The sequence below is a fragment of the Lissotriton vulgaris genome, chromosome 3_1 (assembly GCF_964263255.1).
Source record: "Lissotriton vulgaris chromosome 3_1, aLisVul1.2, whole genome shotgun sequence".
Classification (NCBI taxonomy): domain Eukaryota; kingdom Metazoa; phylum Chordata; class Amphibia; order Caudata; family Salamandridae; genus Lissotriton; species Lissotriton vulgaris.
Genome location: NC_141689.1, coordinates 1,901,078,453 through 1,901,096,777, shown reverse-complemented (window position 1 = coordinate 1,901,096,777; position 18,325 = coordinate 1,901,078,453). Strand labels below are relative to the sequence as shown.

General features: G+C 43.4%; 1 protein-coding gene across 2 annotated transcripts in view; it reads left to right on the top strand.

Annotated features, from left to right (window-relative positions):
- Positions 1-18,325, top strand: part of FSTL5 (follistatin like 5) — a 2,973,258-nt gene that overhangs the window by 2,448,133 nt on the left and 506,800 nt on the right. For both annotated transcript variants that reach the window (XM_086962384.1, XM_086962383.1), the window contains one exon: positions 10,472-10,621. In XM_086962384.1, the coding sequence (XP_086818510.1) occupies positions 10,472-10,621 (150 nt within the window). The remainder of the gene's footprint in view (positions 1-10,471; positions 10,622-18,325) is intronic.

Here is an 18,325-nt window from a genome sequence, read left to right as displayed (position 1 = left end):
GGACTAAGGGACAACTTACCCTTTGGTCAATTTCTCCGCATCCGGAGAAATTGTTCCCTTAAAGAAGACTTCTTTAAAGAATCCGAAGACCTTATCAATCGCTTGATAGACAGATGATATCCAAAGTGCCTCGTCAAAAGATCACGAAAACGAGCATGGTTCCAAGACAGATCAACACTACTGACACCCAAAACACGTACAACATCCCATGAACGAATGATTTGTGTCACAACATTTTGCACAAAGAGCAATGAAATACGCAGAATTGTCAATAAACATTGGGATTTGATTGTGGATACTCTAGAAAGCCCTGAGCCACCGATGCATGCCTTTAAAAAGGCCAAAAGTGTAAGGGATCATGTGGTGCGATCACTACTGGACATGCCGCAGACACCGACTATTCAAAGACTATGGAATCTCCCAGAGGTGGTAGGCCACTTCAGGTGCACGATGTGCAAAGCATGTCCCACATGCTGGGAAACTAAGCAAATAGTGTATAACAATCTCACTATAGATCTGAAGTCTTTTACAAATTGCAACACGAGTGGTGTGATTTATGCTATCCTGTGCCCTTGCGACTTGATGTATGTCGGGCAAACACAACAAAAAGTCAAAAATATATTCCAGCATTGTAGCATAATCCGCTGCTCTACGGCGGGGGCACCACTAGTGGACCACTTCAAAGACAAGAACCACACCCCAGAAGCCATAAGATGGTTGGTACTTGAAAATATCTCCTTGGGACCACGTGGAGGTAATTTGAACTCCATTCTAAATATCAGGGAATGCAAATGGATGCACAAATTCAAAACTATCACCAGAGGCCTAAATTAACTACATGCTAACTTTGCCCAAATGGCTGGTATAAACCCAGAATAAGCTAGCTTCATGTATGACTGGTCCCTCCCACTCTTGATTTATCATAGTATAGGGTCTTTAATCTGACTGAATCCCCATGCTGCCTTAGTCCTGAACATATGTACTTCTAGCATTCCACCAGATGTGAGGCGGCACTTTCTTTCTCCTACATGATATTCATGTCAATCATTGGATTTAAATCACTATTTTATGCTGCATGTAAAAAACACACTGCACATGATGCTCGACACCGGTAATGTGATTCTGTGATTTTCTCATGTTACACATTATAAACGGGTCTTTATGCCAATCATTGAATGTAATTCACTATTTTATGCTGCATATAAAAAAGCACACTGTACATGATACGTGACACCGTTAATGTGCTCTGTGATTTCCTCATGTGACATGTTATAAACTGGTAAAACCACACTTTCGAGCACACCGGCCACGTGTTCCATCCAGGGACAGGCTACGACCAATAGTAAATCACTCTCCGTTCTCTACCGAGTGATACCATTACTTTCACCTACTCCCTTAGCCTTTCCAACGAACTTGGCTCGTTGTTAGACGCTCCCTTGCTCAAGCGTCACGCGTTGACACAGCGGTCCACGGTAATCCACAACGATTGGTCCGCCACTGACGAGCCCATTTCCTACAACTAGCACCTAGCGACTGCACCTCGAGCACCCTTAGATGTATCAAGGCAGCTAGGATCATTGACGGCCGCAGCTTTACTACGCTGAGGTAAGCGAGCAGCACCCTTATACTATGAACCCTGAGGTTTGTAATGCGAACCGCATGCTATATCCATTACGGGACTGCAACCTGATCGTCAGTCCTGGTTTAGTTTAAAAGGCGTTTTTTGTTAATTTTCCAAGACCGGCGCGTTTCTGTACACGCATTGTGATCCCTCAACCTGTGCTGAGCAATGTGGAGCGTAGTTACAGTTCACGGGACTTTTACACAACCCTTAGAACCTTAAAGTACTAACTGGTGCTTTATGTCGATCTTCCCAGAACGTCGCGTTTAATGCAATGAACGATTTTTAAGCGCATGTATTATTGATTACGGCACTGTCACACCACTCTCAGTCCCGCTAGATACTAAACGGCGTCTCTTGTTAATTTTCCCAGAACGGCGCGCTCAGCGCTTCTGAACAATAGGAACGATCCCTTATACCACAATTGACACAAGGATGTCCATTCTTCTTTGAGGAATACGGTCCAAGTAAGTCTTCCCTTACATCTTCTCTTTGAGTGAATCTGGCTTCGCAGCCCCACACAGTCCTCTGAGACTTTTCCCCACAAATTATGTATTCCAGAATTTACACGAGCACGACAAGGCCCATTACCCGACGGCACAGATGACGACCGTCTATTGATGTATGTAACTCCTGTTTCTTACTCAGACTACATAGACAGTTCACCACAACAATCTAACCTTAGCCTTCGCATTACCTTATAGGCTCTCCTTTTCACTGTCCTGAGGAAGACCCCAACATGAGGCATTAACAACCCTTCAGTGTACACGGGTGTCGAAACGTAGACTACGCCAACTGAACACACCATAGGATTCAAAGGAATTAATTGATTTTTCCTATGTGTGATGGAACTTTGGAACTTCTTTTCCATTTTCGATTGTAAAGGCGTGCTTTGATTTTAACGTGATGTCCTTAAAAAGTCACACCACCTTTACCCAGTCCCTCACTACTTTTGCACTTCCCTTCCCCTCCTCACCGAGAGCACTCTGAATGTAATGATTTTGCAATTACATTGAAGTAAGGTTCTTGAATATATGAGATACAAATTGTTGAATAACGTACGCAAATACCAACATTGCATAAATAAATGCAATTTTCATTTTGAACACTGTATATTTTTCCATAACTATTTATTTTCAATTGATGCAAACAAATGTGTGGTGTATGTCTGTATGATGCAATACAGAACTGATTTCGTGCATTAGTCATATTGCAACTCGGACCTCTCTCTTTTCCTACTGTTTCATTGACCCAGGTCCCCGAGTTCTAAGGGCCCACCCCTTTATTACTCACACGATATTAAAATGACAGCAAGCAACAGAGTAGTGCTAAACGTCCCAACCCTATTACATGCTAGGGATTTCTTAGGTAGATTGAATTCCCCTTGCCTTATAATATACTAGACCTATATGGGTCTGTCATTGCCAAAAATACCTAAGTATACCTAACCTTCATATACCTTTAAAGCGGAGCACTGGCCGTAGGTCTGGTAAGCAGAGTCGGTTGCCAATAAGAGGCAGCTATGAGTATCAAATAAACAATGGGGGTGATCAGGGCCGAAAGGATAACTTTCTCACAATCACTGTTCTACTACTGCATGGGTACTTTATGCATTGCCTCCAAGTTGAGCCTGTCTGATCTGTGCCATAGCTACCAGGGAGTAAGTCTCAGGTTAATTTAGTAACTTTAAGGGAACTTACCCCCTCAACTAATAACCCGGTTTCTTACAAGGCCTGGGCAGATGACCTAGTTATATAGAATGTTTTCTACATAAAGGGTTCCACTCAGCTGGAATAGGAACCCCAGATATACTCACTTTACTTTTCTTTTTGGGAGTAATACTGGGAATGTTGGTGAATACCAAAAACATTGAAGAGTAGGTTCAGGCACAGATCTAAATCACTGACCTTACTTTTACATGTTTAATGGTGAATAGGCCCCATGATATTTAATCTGCCTGCTTGGTGTTTAAATGCCTTAAAGGAACTACACCCACATGAACTCTGTTATTACCACTGCTGTGGTTATTAAAATTAAAACCTCAAATGCTTCAGAATTAAGCTTCGTGGGAAGGGAGGGCTCAAAGTTGTGTATTCTGGGGCTACAAATATGAAATTCTCTACCAGAAGAAATAAAAGAAGAGGCCTATCTACTTGGCTTTAGAAAAGCCATACAATAGACTTAATTAGGCAGTGATCAAATGATGGTTGTGGATGAATCTGGCTCTTCCCTTTGGGTCTAACCTACTCTTAACCACAAAAATCAACAACATGCTGAGGGGAGCTAACTGCCTGGTAAGAAATACTCAGCTGTTGTCTAATTTAACCACTTCTAAAAAATAATAAAAGCATTGGTTCAACCTCACATGGACTCCTGCACTAGCACTGGGCAGTCAACAAATATTATTTCAGTGTGGAGGTATTTCTGAATCTCTAGGAGTAAATCAAGGCTGCACATGGAAATAAAGGTTCATGAATTGGACCTCTTGTATGAGGGGATATAGCCAAAAAATGAAACAGAATCAGCAAATATGAGGCGCTATGATGCGATGGCATGATTTAAAATAAGAAGCAGGTTAATACAACCTCTGTGTAAAAGCTAATAATAGACATGTTTGAAAGTTCAGCATGTCACCCAGAGACCCAGTACGGGGAAAGGTCCAAGCCACCTCACAAAACTGTCTCTTCCCTAACAACCTGTCAGTAACTTAATATACAAACATATAGACTCAATGACCTACACAATTGAAATTGAAAGAAAATAAAGTGAAGCAGATAGCTCTCGAGCAACATGTCTCCAGGGCCACTCAAGCCTATACAAGTTCATAAGAAGGCTGAAAATTCTGTTTGCAGGCAACATTTCACACTTGATCTCTGACGAACGAGATATGTAATACTTTATACATAGGGGGACATGATCCCAGTAAAAGCCATTGCAGAATTGGCAGATACCTCACTAATCAGTTATTATGTCAATAGTGGCACTTCAGTATACAGACACAAGGAACTCTTTTTGCTTTGCTTTCATTTGCAGTTTAGATCGGGTGACATGAAGCAGGAGGAGACACAGGACGTATCTCTTTCTACTTAAATACATAAAAGGCACAGGTTCATCCATCCAAGCACAGACCAAGCTTTGAAAATTCTGCTTTGATGCTGGCACCTGCTATGATATGGTTCCACTTTTATTCCATTTCTTTTCACCCAGAATTATAATATTGTCTTATAGGCCGCAGTATTGGGCCTTACAGACCATTCCAGGCCTCCTTAGTGTCCTAGCCTAAATCTAAAGGTGAGGACCAATAACAAGCGGGTGGAACTTTAAAGGCCATTATAGCCTTCAAAGACAGCTATGAGGCTATTGGATTATTCTACCCCATAAAAGCTGAATGTTCTAAATTTTAAAAAGCCTCTTGACAGACCAAGGTGGTATAAATGCCCCTGCAGCTGAGAAACTTTCCGCCATTTGTTTCCCAGACCATGCCACTGCCACAAGAATAACCACAGCAGTAGCTGTCAACACTGTACACCAGTAGCTTTGAAGGGAGGGAGAAATGTGCACCTAATTATCATTTGGCGTTCCTAAATTGATTTACTTAATTTGATAGAGTCTTGGGAAACAAGAGCTGAGGAAAATATCATCTTTCTTATTCAACAGCTACAGTGAAACTGCAAACCATGAGAGAAGAGATGGAGGAAAGATCCTTGTTTTCCCTCTTCCACAGAATCTGCTTCTATAATTCCTCGGTTCAACCCACATATTGAGGAGAAGGAGGGGAGTGGCAGAGTCAGAATTTACAGATTAAGACATTGAACAATTGACAGCCATACTGGTTGTCTGCTGCTGCTCCTTTGTCTTAAATGGAGTTCTCAACATTCCAATGTACTGATTAATAATAAATCTCAGAAAGAGCCAGTACTTCATTCTCTTACTCACCTTGCTTCTAAATTTGAATATTATTTGGATTATGAATTGTTCTATGTGAATATGTTTCATGTTTTCTATTACTGTTGTTTTCCCCATATTTGCACTTCAGGTTTTTTGAGTTTGTGGCCGTGTTCTAGATGTTAGAGAGGTGGCACTGATGATTTTCGCTCTCTTTTATATTCTACCTACTTGCAGGCATAACAGTGTGGGTGAGAAAGTAAAAACCATTCATAAGGCATGCCCTTGACAAGTCCAACTGTGATTGTCCTTTTCTGACAGGGAATAAAGGCTAGAAATGTTGTGCACACTGATGTAGGGGGAATATGGCTGACGCTTTCGAGAAATAAATGGTAAACTTTTTTTTTTTTACAATCAATTTTATTGAGTTTTCGATGTAACAACAAACAGATCCATTCAGAGCTACATTGTACATTGTCAGAATAGGGAGAAATACACATCACAGTGACATCAATGCTAGATAATAGCGTATCCACGTGTATCTGGAGAGCGGACCCCTCCATCTCAGTCGTTGATTACCCCGACCCATTTCCCCTACATGCCGTGAAATTTCTCAGGACACCCCTTGGTTACATATAGAGGTCGCTCCTGCGCAGCGCACCAATCCACCCCCCGGCGCCAGCGCCCTAGAGTGGGTGGGGCAGTGTCCAGCCAGTGAGCAGCAATGTCCCTCTTGGCAACCACTAACTCTGTATTGAGGAGGAGCTTATCAGCCCTGGAGCCGTCCAATCCGTTGGTGATGCCCAGCAGAACACGTATGGGATCAAGAGCCACTTCCCAGCCCAGGACCCCTGTCAGGTCTTGTGTTAAAGATTCCCAATACCCCTGTATCGCAGTACACAACCACACCATATGGTAGAAATCAGCGTGGGGTGGGAACAGTGGGGTCGGTGGGCATCAGGCTGAAGCCCAGCGCAGGGGTGTAAGATAGGCGGCGTACAGAAAATAGACTTGGACCGGGGGATCCTCGTCGATACCGCAATCTTTCTAGAGGCCATCAGGGTGTCCCTCCAATCCTCATCCTCCAGAGCCCCAAGCCAGTCTCCCACTTCTCTCGAAGAAGGAAAAGGGAGTTAGGGGTATTGTTGGTGAGTGAGCAGTAGATCAGTGAGACTCCACCCTTCCCCAAATCCCCTGTCAGAACTTGAGCCCCGGGCGGGCTACTTTTCGGCAGGGACGTACCGTCTGGAATGTGGGAGTGAAGGGCGTTGTGCAACTGCAAATATCGAAAGAATTGAGAGGGATGGAGGGAGTGTCTAGCCTGTAAGTCTTGAAAGGATTGGATTTGAGTACCGCTCCAGACGTCACCCAACAAGGTTACCGCGATGAGATCCCCGGGCCGGGTCAGCCAGGAACAGCAGCACATCATCCGCGTATAATGCAATTTTATCCTCGCTAGGCCAGGCCACCTCCAGCCAGTCAGGAAGTGGTCATTGGGGACAAGGCAAGTGAACAGCTCCATTGCCAGAGCAAAAAGGATCAGGGACAGAGGGCAGCCCTGCCGCGTACCCTGTCCAATGGGAAAGGGGCGGGATGGAGCGCCATTAAGGTGGACCTGTGGCCGGGGATGCTGATAGAGTGGTCTCACCAAGTTGCAGAAAGGAGTGCCAAAGCCCATCTGGTCCAACACCGCATCCAAGTAGCTCCAGTCAACGGAGTTGAAAGCCTTCTCAAAATCAATAAAGAGAAAGGACAAGTATGGAGTCAGCAGGTGTTGTTTTGCAAGGGCAAGGTGAAGGCGTCGTAGACAGTGTCTAGTCTCTCGGAGAGTCATGAAGCTGCATTGGTCAGGGCGGACAAGCTGGGCTAAATGCGGCCGTATGCGATTGGCCAATATGGAAGCAAAGATCTTGAGCTCCGTATTGATGAGTGAAATGGGACGATACAATGGTAGCGAGATCCGTCTCTGGCCGGAATGAGGCGCACTCCGCTGCTTCCTTGTACATCGCTACGAGAGGTGGAAGCAGGGTATCGAGGTAGGACGAATAAAACTCCTGGGGGAGTCCGTCCGGCCCAGGAGACCTACCAGCTGCCAGGTGCAAAATGGCGTCAGACACCTCTGCAGCCGCGTCGGAGTCGCTATGGCATGGAAGAGGGAAGAGGAGGTCAGAGAGAGAAAGACCAGGTGACCGCACCAAGTTGAGAGTAGCATAGTAGGAGGTAAAGCATTTGGCCACCGCTACCGGGGCGCAGTGGAGCTTTCCATCTGCATCTGCTATTTCGGGTATGATACGGTTGGCCATAGGGTAGGTGGCGAGGCGGTGGAGGAGCTTCCCATTTTTGTCTCCTCAGCCGTACACTCGGGCCACAGACAAATGCTAAAGAAGCTTGGCAGCTTCCAGAGAGGTCTGTCTAAGCTTGTCTCGTAGGAACGCCAGTCTACGTTCCTGGACATCAGACCTATCCTCGGGGTTCAGCGCCTCAATCAGGGGGGCTTGTGCTTCCAAATGTGTGAGCTGGGAGTCACGTGCAGCGCGAGTAAGTGTCAACTGGCCCTTGGTGAACCCCCTTATAGTGGCCTTGCCAGCCTCCCAAAGAGTGCGAGACGAGAACACAGAGCCTTAGTTAGTGGTAAAATAGGCACCAAGTTCAGCACCAAAGCTGTCCTTGGATTCCTCGTCTTGGAGGAACCAAGCGTTGAGTCGCCACAGCAGTCAGGAGGATGGGGGAAGGGCCCCTATATGAGGTAGCACCGGGGAATGGTCCAACAGGCCATTTGGGAGGATAGAGATTGCCTGGAGCGCTCGGCAGTCCTGAACTGGCAAGAAAGCATAGTCTAGGCGTGCATGGGTGCGGTGAGAGGAGAAGTGTGGGTGTATTGCCTTGCAGTCGGGTGCCACATTCTCCAGGCGTCTCAGAGACCCAAGCTGGCCGCCCATCAGGAGAGGAGACTGGATTGGAAAGTCCTGGACGTAGAGGGAGGGGATGCAGTGTCAAGGCCAGGGTCCATAATGGCGTTGAAGTCTCCCCCCACCACGGTCAGTCCAAGGGGCAAAGCTGCGATCAGTGGGGTAAATCTGCGGAGTGTTGGGGCCAGCAGAGCAGGTGGGGAATAGACAGACAGCAGATTAAGTGGGCGATCCCCAAGGGTCCCTTCTAAACAAATAAAGCAGCCCTGAGGGACGTGTGTCACCTTACGCGCCACTAGGGGAAGAGTACGACACACCAGAATTGCCGCCCCTCTGTACCCCCTACAAAACCCAGAATGCCAGACAGCGCCATAGCCATAGCGGGCAAGGAAAGGGCAACGTTGGCCTAGTAGATGGGTTTCCTGAAGCATGAGTATGTCGACCGCCTGACGCTGGGTGTATCGCAGGACGGCTGCACGTTTGATCTTGTGCAGCAGGCCATTATTATTCCAGGTCCTGACAAAAACCAATGAATTTTCAAATGGTTGAAACATGTAGACCTAATTTTTTCTTTATCACATAGCACACTTCGCTATTTTTAAAATGTATCACACTTCTTGAGACACCAAAGCCTTCCTAGTTAGGCACAGGTGGCACACTTTTTTTATAAGGGTTCAAACACTCAAGAATAAATTCTTGGAGTGAGTAGTTTTGGCCCTTTTTTAACACACGTATCACTGTAATTTTTTGCACATATAAAAGTAAAAGTAACCCGCTCCACTGTAGTCAGGTGTTGCAGCACACCCTATGGGCACTCGGCCTATGGGGTGGGACCCTGATGATGAAGCATGTCACCAACTAGGTTGGTGAGTGAGGGGTCTTCTTCAAGGACATGCACTGTCGGGTTGGGGCAAACTGTGCTAAACTTGAGCCTCTTGCTCTCTAAACAGAAAAAGCTCTTTTCTGTATTTTTCTCCAGGGGGTACTCCTCCATTGTTTCTACACTAAACTGTAGCTCCCAAGACTAAGAGGCTGATTACGATGGCGGGCAGACTCGAGTCCACCTGCCATAGTAGTGGTGACTGGGACCGCATCCAGGCCGCATCCAGTTTTCTTTTCGCCACGCTATGTAGTCTTCCATCCACATCCAGTCCCTTTAATATTGCGGTTGGTGCTGCTGGCTGCAGCACCCGCCACAATATAAGCAGCCATGTTGTGCATGTCCCAGCACTACATGATATGCACCAGTCAGTTACTGCCACTTAGGGCATGGAAACATAGGAGGGTATCATGGGTGCACTACCACACCCCCCGAACACAAGGGGGCCTCCAACGGGACCCCGAATTCAACCCACCCCAGACTTTTCAGAAAGGCTGGCTTCAGCCAGCATTGTTATTTGGTGGATGGTGCCTGCTAGGCACCGCCACCATTCAAACCATGCTGATTGTTCTGCCAGGGAATCGGTACGATTGCCTGTGGCGTAACAGTGGCAGGCGGTCTTTGCGACCGCCATGGTACTAGGACGATTCCCCCCACCATCGTAATTTGTTGGGAGAAAATGTATGTCAGATGGAGGAGGGCCCGCCACCGCAGGGCTGGCGGTGGCGGGCCTTCATCCATCATAATGACCCCTTAATGTTCTTTAGGGAGGTTTTGCACTAATGTTTTCTAATTATCAACGATTAGTAAACGTGGCTTTAGAATGGCAGAAAGACCCAAAATTTGGAGAAAGGGGATTTTCTGCTCCCAGAGTTCAGGTTACTCTGAGCTGACTGATCGCAAGCTGAAACATCACTTGTGTATATACCAGAGAATGCATTGATTCTTTAGCATGAAAACTCTTCCTCTCTGAGACCTCCTTCGATATAGCCTATTCCCTTCATATATACCTAGTTGCCCTCTGTTTACCTACTTCCTCCTGCCAAATTGCAGACCAAAACAATATTTTGCTGCTATCCCTCTTGACAGAAAGAAATGCACTACAGTTTACTAAATATTGTGTGTGACTTGTTTTGTTATATTTTATATATATTTCTAATTCTCATTTCATTTTAGGATGAAGTATGTCCAAAGGCAGAGGATGGAGAAAGTCAGCGTTGTGAGTGGGCCTCAGCTGTGAACGTCAAGGACAGGTTTATTTATGTGGCTCAGCCCCGCCTCGACAGGGTGCTCATTGTAGATGTTCAGTCCCAGAAAGCTATGCAGGTACGCAAGTGTACATATGTAAAGACTGTGTCTAAGTATAAAGCTAAACCCCCACTACATGTCGATGTTTTTTTCATGAATTGTACTATGCTGTAACAATTAAGGGATTATAACTACTCCATCTCTTCTTGTTGCTGGGTTGTAGACAAATAAATGTACAGTAGAAAATAAATATATAACTACAAACTTTAAATGAGCAAAACTGATTTGTAACATCGAAGGATGTAAAAAAAAACAACAACAGCACAGAATTCCTCAATCTGAGTGGATTGAGAAACGTTATCAATATTCCCGCGGTCGGAATTTTCTGATTAATAAGGCGGAATAAGGTAACTTTAGGTACTGATCATGTGACAGAAGTCTAGAGCTTGTTCAAAGCCCAAAATGTTTCAGTTAATTCATCTGTTTCTGTTTATCATAATGAAAACTACTGTACCAGCACATCCTTTCCAGTCGCATTGCCACTACATACGAGTCTTCTTATTATGGGGGCCCGAAAGGCAAATTATATTGTTTGAGTGGCATGGTCCATGGGTGCAGGAGGGTGCTGGGGCAGGTACAGGCAATGTGCTCGTGCCATTCTACATGCACGCGAGTTCTGTAACAAGACCTGCTGAATTCTTACACAGAAGACTTAATTTTGAAATGTATATAAAGGAACTGTCCAACAGTTGCAAATATTTTTTTAAGAAACGGAAAGGGTTTTGAAATTTCGAAAGAAAGTGAATTTAAAGTCACATTTTAAAAACTGATTTCAACAAAAATTAAAGAGATATAACTTGAAAACATAACCTATTACATGATCCGCTGTGCCGGGCCACTCCTCTTAATGGTTTAAAGTGAAGTGTCCAACAAGGCAGGTGGGTTAACTCATGGAGATGTTTGCCAGCTGGGTAGCATTTATTTGTCGACTAAACCACACGTTGCTCTAATTCACTCTGCATTTGCAAAATTAATCAATGGAATAACATGCAGATGGTTCGTTAATCCTCATAGAAATTGTAAATGATTTGATGGCTAATCTATGTTATCCTGAGTTAATGCCCAAACACGATCTACGCCATCTTCTTTCATTGCTTTAATTTCTTCTGAATCGAACCCAACACTTCCCCTTCACAGCTGCCTCGACAGTAGATGTGTTTCCAGACAAACATAAATTAGAAATTATGTTTCAGGCAGCTTTGGCAAAAGGTGGCTGGCTAACGTTCAACAGATTGTTGTGCAAAGAACGTTAGGTATATCAAGTAGGATTCATGAAAACCATATCTATCGAAATCCCGATATGAATTTTTTGCAATACTCATGTTTCCAACATTGAACCATCACTGATGAGTAGGTATACATAACCTTGGATTGTTGAGAATGTCATTGGCAAATCCAGGCCTTTTCTCCTGGCAGCTGAGGATCATCACAAACAGACAAAGTAATTCCAACAATAATAGTGTAAATAAAATCTGTTCCATTTAAAATCTTGTAGCTGATGCAGGCTGTCATGCTGAAACCCATCACTTCTCCATATGAAACCCCTTTTTGTGAGCAATTTTGCCCAGTGCCAGCTTTAGCTCTGGTGGCTCCCAGTGCAATAGACTGTTTTGCCCCCCCAACCGCATTCTCCACGAATTCCCTCAATATCACCCTCCAACAGTGCCCCTCATCTCGCTATAGCCCCTCTCTGACATGCATATTTTATAGCCCTACTCAGTTCACTCACACTTAGGTCTGTGATCTGCCTGGTGCAAGCTCTTTGCAAGCAGGCACATTAATCCTCTGCACTACTTTATAATGAGCCAAAGCTGCCACTAGACACAACTTCCATTTCTCTCTAGCAGGAACATTAACCGTGGAGATTGTTATTGTTGCCTAAAAGCTAATGGACTTACAAGGATCTCTGCAGCTCCTGCTTTTAAAGTAATAAGCTACTTTTCAATACAGTTCTAGATTCACGCAAGGTGCAGCTGCATCGGTCGCACCGCCCAAAAGTCAGCCATGATTTTTCCAATATCTCAGATGCTGCACAAAGCCAGAGGGCTGGATCAAGCATGGAACAGTTAACGTTTCTAGCTTTCACGAAGGTAGCACTGTGGCACATGCCAAGATCCAGAAATTTGTACGAGCTCCAAAAATGTGGTGACAACCATGTAAAGAAAGCAAGGGATATGCAAAGGCCCAGGCATAGAGATCATCAGTCAAAGATAACCCGGTGAAGCAGGGGACATGGGATGATGTGCCTCAGGAGAGCAGAAGGCAAGCACTGCAGAGATATGCAGCGATGTACAGCAGAAAACACAGAGGGCTGTGCGGTGCATTGTGGGGATTATCTCATCGTCTACTTGTGTGCTGTCTCCCTTTCTTATTTGACTTCTTGCTACCTTATACTTCATCTGTGTACATCCTCACCAAAATGGAAGATCTTCACTTAGTGTTATTCCAGTGTTTACAGCGGTATTCATTTACCATTAAAATATAGTATTTATTTAGTATGCATGAAGACTATGTAGTATGCCCACAAGTGAAATATGCAAATGAGGGAATACTAGTTCTACTCAACTACCCTTTAAATACATGATGAACACTTCAATTGATTGCTAAAAGAAGAATAGTAGTATTCTAGAAGAATAGTATTTGAAGCTTAGTAGTATTCCGTTAGGGTTTACATGCAGGTCTTGTGCTATTTCAAGAGAAAAATGAAGGCTAGTCTCATTGATTGTGACCACTGTTTGAAGATTAGTGGTATTCTTTGTGAGCAATATCTGAATACTAACGGCGAATTATTGTGAAGACTCAAGTAAGACTAGCAGAATTTAAAGTGAATATTAATTGAACACTATTGTGCTATTTCAAGAGCAAAATTAAGGCTATCTATTTTATTGTGACTGCTAATTGAAGATTAGTTGTATCTTTGTGAGCAATATCTGAAGATTAATGGCAATGACTGTCAAGAGTTGAGTAAGACTAGCAGAATTCAAATTGAATGTTACTTGAACACTAGTCACAATAATTCTGATTAATTTATAACAATTTTGTTCATTTGGTTTCTTGCACTAGGCTTCTTTTAATGATGGCTTTTGGACCAAATTTTAAGTGTTACATATCTTGGGAGTCAATGATTCTAATACACCTGTTACAAACTTATTAGTCATGCATTTAGTAAGCATTTTATAATTGTTGTATGTGAGAAGACCAGAGCAAGAGAAGCACATTGCAAGTGAGCCGATCCAAACATACACAGGATTGTACCAGGAGACCCCTCTTCCTGTAAGTAGAGAGCCAGTTGAATTGTTGAGAACCTGACTGAAATCCCACTTGGCCCATGACAAGACAGGATCACCACCGTTTGTTTTCAGGTTACCCAAAATGAACAATCGTGCAAAATTCAATTAGTTGTCAGATAAAAAAGTAATTGTTTTTATTCCTCATTTGTTGATTGTCCACCAGACTCCATTAATGTTAGAACATAGAAAAACAATTTACTGAGCACGTTTGTACAAGGCATTTATGGCATTGACTTGTACATTTTTTTTACGGAAATGCAGTTGGACACAAAAGTGTGTGATATGACATTTCAATGATATTTGCCTATGGTAGAGTTATTGGCTTTGCTACTGTATTTTAGCCATGTTGTGCACTAGCTAGTGGTGTGGAGTGTTGCAGTGTGGCATTGCGAAGAGTGGAATAAAGTGTTGTAGAGTGGAATGGCATATAGTGTCATGTATTGGAGTGACAGAGTGGAGTCGCGTGGAGTGGCGTACAGTGGAGTGGCATAGAGCAGTGTTACTAATCTGTTGCTGCATAGTGGAAGTCCTTTTGTGAAGGTTGATGGGTCACCTTTCTGTAGGCTATTGCTGTATTTTAGTTTTAAAGTAGTACTCATGGAGTAAAACCTTTGCTAAGCCAGTGTCAACAAAACATAAAATGCCGAAAAAAAATGCAAAAATATGTTACAAAATGTGCTGCATTCGTCTACAAAATGTGCCTTTTCTTACTACATAATTTAGTCAACTATGCCCCATGATTTGGTCCTCTTCAGCTACATAATTCCAGTGGCCCCTCCATAGATTGATAATTTCTTGAGATAATGGAAATACAGTTGCCTGTTGATTCTCAAATATTTACCAGCAGCAGCGAATAAGAAGAATTTGTTTTAGTGGCGAGTAGTGTTACTAGGATGTGTTGTGAGTGGGTGAGCAAGAAGCACGTGGCTTTGAGTAGTGTCTGGCAAAACTGAGAGGGATATTGAGTCGTTTTGTTAATGACTGCAGATTAGTACTTCAACTGACCTATACTGCAGTAGGTGTTTCTTCTTATTTATTTTTTCAAGTATCTCCATTTGGTAAACAGAACATTATTTCCGTAATATGCAGGTGAGGAGTACAAAGGGAAAGTGTCAGAGCATTAGGTGTTTTGAGTTATGTTGTCAAAGTTGCTGCTACTCACTTGGTTTTAAAATATGAGTTTCAAGTATCTTTTTAGCAACCATGCTTACCTTGAAATGTTCTTATTTTTCAGACCAGTAGCAGGGCAATCTGACAAATAGCTGTAATAATAGGCAAGGAGATATAAGTGATTTACTAATGTAAAAAAGTATTTTGTAAATAGGCACATACCATTGTGAATTCAACTTCTTAAGCATAAACTGAGACATAATGTGTGCCCGAGTTTCACTAACCATACACCATATTATGGCATACTGAGTGGTGAATATCATACATGTATTACACAGTTTAGTTCTAGTTTGGACAGAGTTTCCATAGGAAAGGCATTTTTCCCTTTATTTAATAGCCTTGGTACAGTTTCATTAAAAACATTTTTAAACAACAGTCACTTTGACTTCATCATGGAAAGTTATGCAGAAATTATACCAAAATTGATCAGATAAATGTTAGAACGTTATAGAGAAAACCTGCTTTTTGTTATTTGGTGTAAATCTGTTCAGCGATTTTTGAGAAATTAGCATCAAAATGGAGATCAAGATGAGCTGGTCTTTTGTATTCATTTACTAATGCATCCACTGAAGGTGTCTATACATGACCTCACTGCAACAGGTTCAAATCCCAATCCACTCAGTCTTACATCCTGAGGTGGATAAAATGAGTACCATTGAGTTGTGTGACAATAAACATCTATTGATCAGCAACAAGATACCTTTTCACTGAATGTGTGCATTACAAATGTACATGTTATGTTAGCGTAAACACCAGTTAAAACTTAAAAATAACTGAACCATTTGCGCAGATAATCTGCAATTGGCACATTCAAAGTGGAAGGGTGGACCCTGATTGGCTGGCCACAAAAAAGAGAATGTTGGGTCAGCCATCTCAATCCTCTAGGCCTGAAGAGGGAAAAAACATGAAAGGCCAAATAGGGGTCAGGATCGGCATGTTTTTGCCACACCCCACTTTAATTCAAAACTGGTTAAAACAGAAAATAAGAAGATTGGGTCACAGGTACCCCGGTATCAATGGCGGGTACTAGGGTACCCATTGTAGTAGCCCCTGTGGTACCAATAAAACATTAAAAAATAAAATACAAAACCCTACGGCCAATCACCACTTTGCACATGCGAAAGACAGGCACCATCATATCATGGAAGCCAACAACAGGACAGGAATTCCTACCATTACATCCGACCCAGAATTTTAACCAGAGGTAGCCAACATATCATGTTTTCCAAATGTTGGGTATCATGCAACGGTTGCCTAGTTGTCAAGGAAAACCATTATGTGAGGGTCAGCATATCACCAGTGTTGGGAATAGGAGCAACACTACTCTCTCAGGCACGCACAGATCCTTAAATGTTTTTCTAGATTACCTTTTACTGCTGTCACGACGCCAAATGGTGCTCCAGGCTGCCTTGCTTTTCCCCTCATGTAGACAGCAGCAGTTCCCCAACTAGTACTCCTAGAAGAAAAGGACGTGAGTCCTTTGGGTAGACTGCAGGAGACAACTGGGAGAGAATGACACAGCCTGGGGGAGGGTTTGAAACAGGTGAGCATGAGAGCAGCAAGGAGTAGTGAGAGTGCATAGATAAACGGACACTGCAGTGGTGAGATACCTTGTTATATGAAAACTATAGGTGTGAATGAAAGCATGAGTGACTCCACACCTGTGTAAATATTTACAATCTTTCTGAGAGGACCATCAGGAAGAATGAAGTAAATGAGAATGCTAGCAGCTGAGGGACAGTATTAGTTAGCATACACAAATCTTTTATTGGTTCATCTATTTAAACTCAATAATATTTGGTGTTAGAACTTTCTATGTAGAAGCTTCTACTTCAGTGGTGGCTGCTTTCAATGGAAAGTGGCAGGGCAGTGGATTTTTAAAAAAAGAACTTACCTGCTGCTGTCCAGGTTATTCCACGAGCGCAGTCCAGCTACCAGACTGTACACCCAATGCCGAAGCTGCTCTCATGCTATTACCCGGCATGACAGCATCACCAGGATTGGCCTGAATGGACTGGTTCAATGCTCATTAAGGCATATGAGTCTGTGGCTTTTCTCTACCTGGAAATACAACTCAGCTGGGTTAGAGATATGTAAGTGTGCATGTTGGTTTGGCCGTCCAAGGTTGGCCGGCCAAACCAACAAGCGAACTAACAGTGCCCACCACTAATCCTCCCTGCTATTGTCCTTAGAGGACGGCCCTGCCGTAGACTCGGGCCACTTGGCCCAGCCAAGAAAAAATAAAATGATAAATTGTTTTATTATCATTTTATTGTTCATCTGCTGGTTTTTAGCAGTGGGGACGATGCTCCTTTGCCACTACGGAGGAGACGCTGCTGCTCTACTCTCATATCTCCCAACCCCACCACCTTCAAACTTTACCAGGAGAAAAGACAGAGGTGAAGACTAGGTAGTGTTTGACAGATAGAGGAAGCTGGGAAGACTGGGAGTATGTGTGTTTCTGTCAGGTTTCTTTGGACTTGAATATTTATGTAGTTGTGCCTCTATATATGATCTAACCTTAGGGTAAGAGAAAAAAAGATCTTGTGGCATAGGATGTAAGTGGAGGAGGGATAGAAATTGGGAGAGAGAACTATGAAAACAGTGGTCTAGATGGATGTTTCTTTGGGCATGCAGAGCAGATGGTTACGAGCAATTTCTGAATTGAGCTGTTTAGTATTGTGGGTGGGACTATGGAGGATTTTTGGAGCAGGGCATCCAGGTTAGGGGGGGTTGTGTGGTGCAGTGACTGGATGGGTGCTCATTGCACTCATGCTTATACATTTCTATTTCTCTAACATACATTTTCATCCATCATATCTGATATGCATTTCAGTAATACTGGAAAGATAGAAGGCAGAGTTCTTCTCACCAGGATTAAAACGGTTCCCGAAGCTGTGGGCCTTAACTCACTGAGCTATCTGTACAGGTTTAATGTCAAAAGGTATTAGAAACTATAAGAATACAGTAGGGTAATGTGGTGCAAATAGCCTTTTCCAACATTCAAATCAGGATTTGCATTCTGGCATGTTTTATTCAGACTTTCACCTAGCCCTTGATGGATGAAATTTGGAAACTTTATATTTAAGAATCCTTTTGTACGGAAGGGCTGTGTGGAAAACAATTTGCCAAGAATTATGGTAGTAGAAGGAAACATGGTAACTGTCCATACCTCTGCAACTATATTTTAGGCAGTTTTTCATAGCCTGAGCTCAACTCAAGGGCATGGGAGAGGGATAACTACCAGTTACATTGCAAAAGG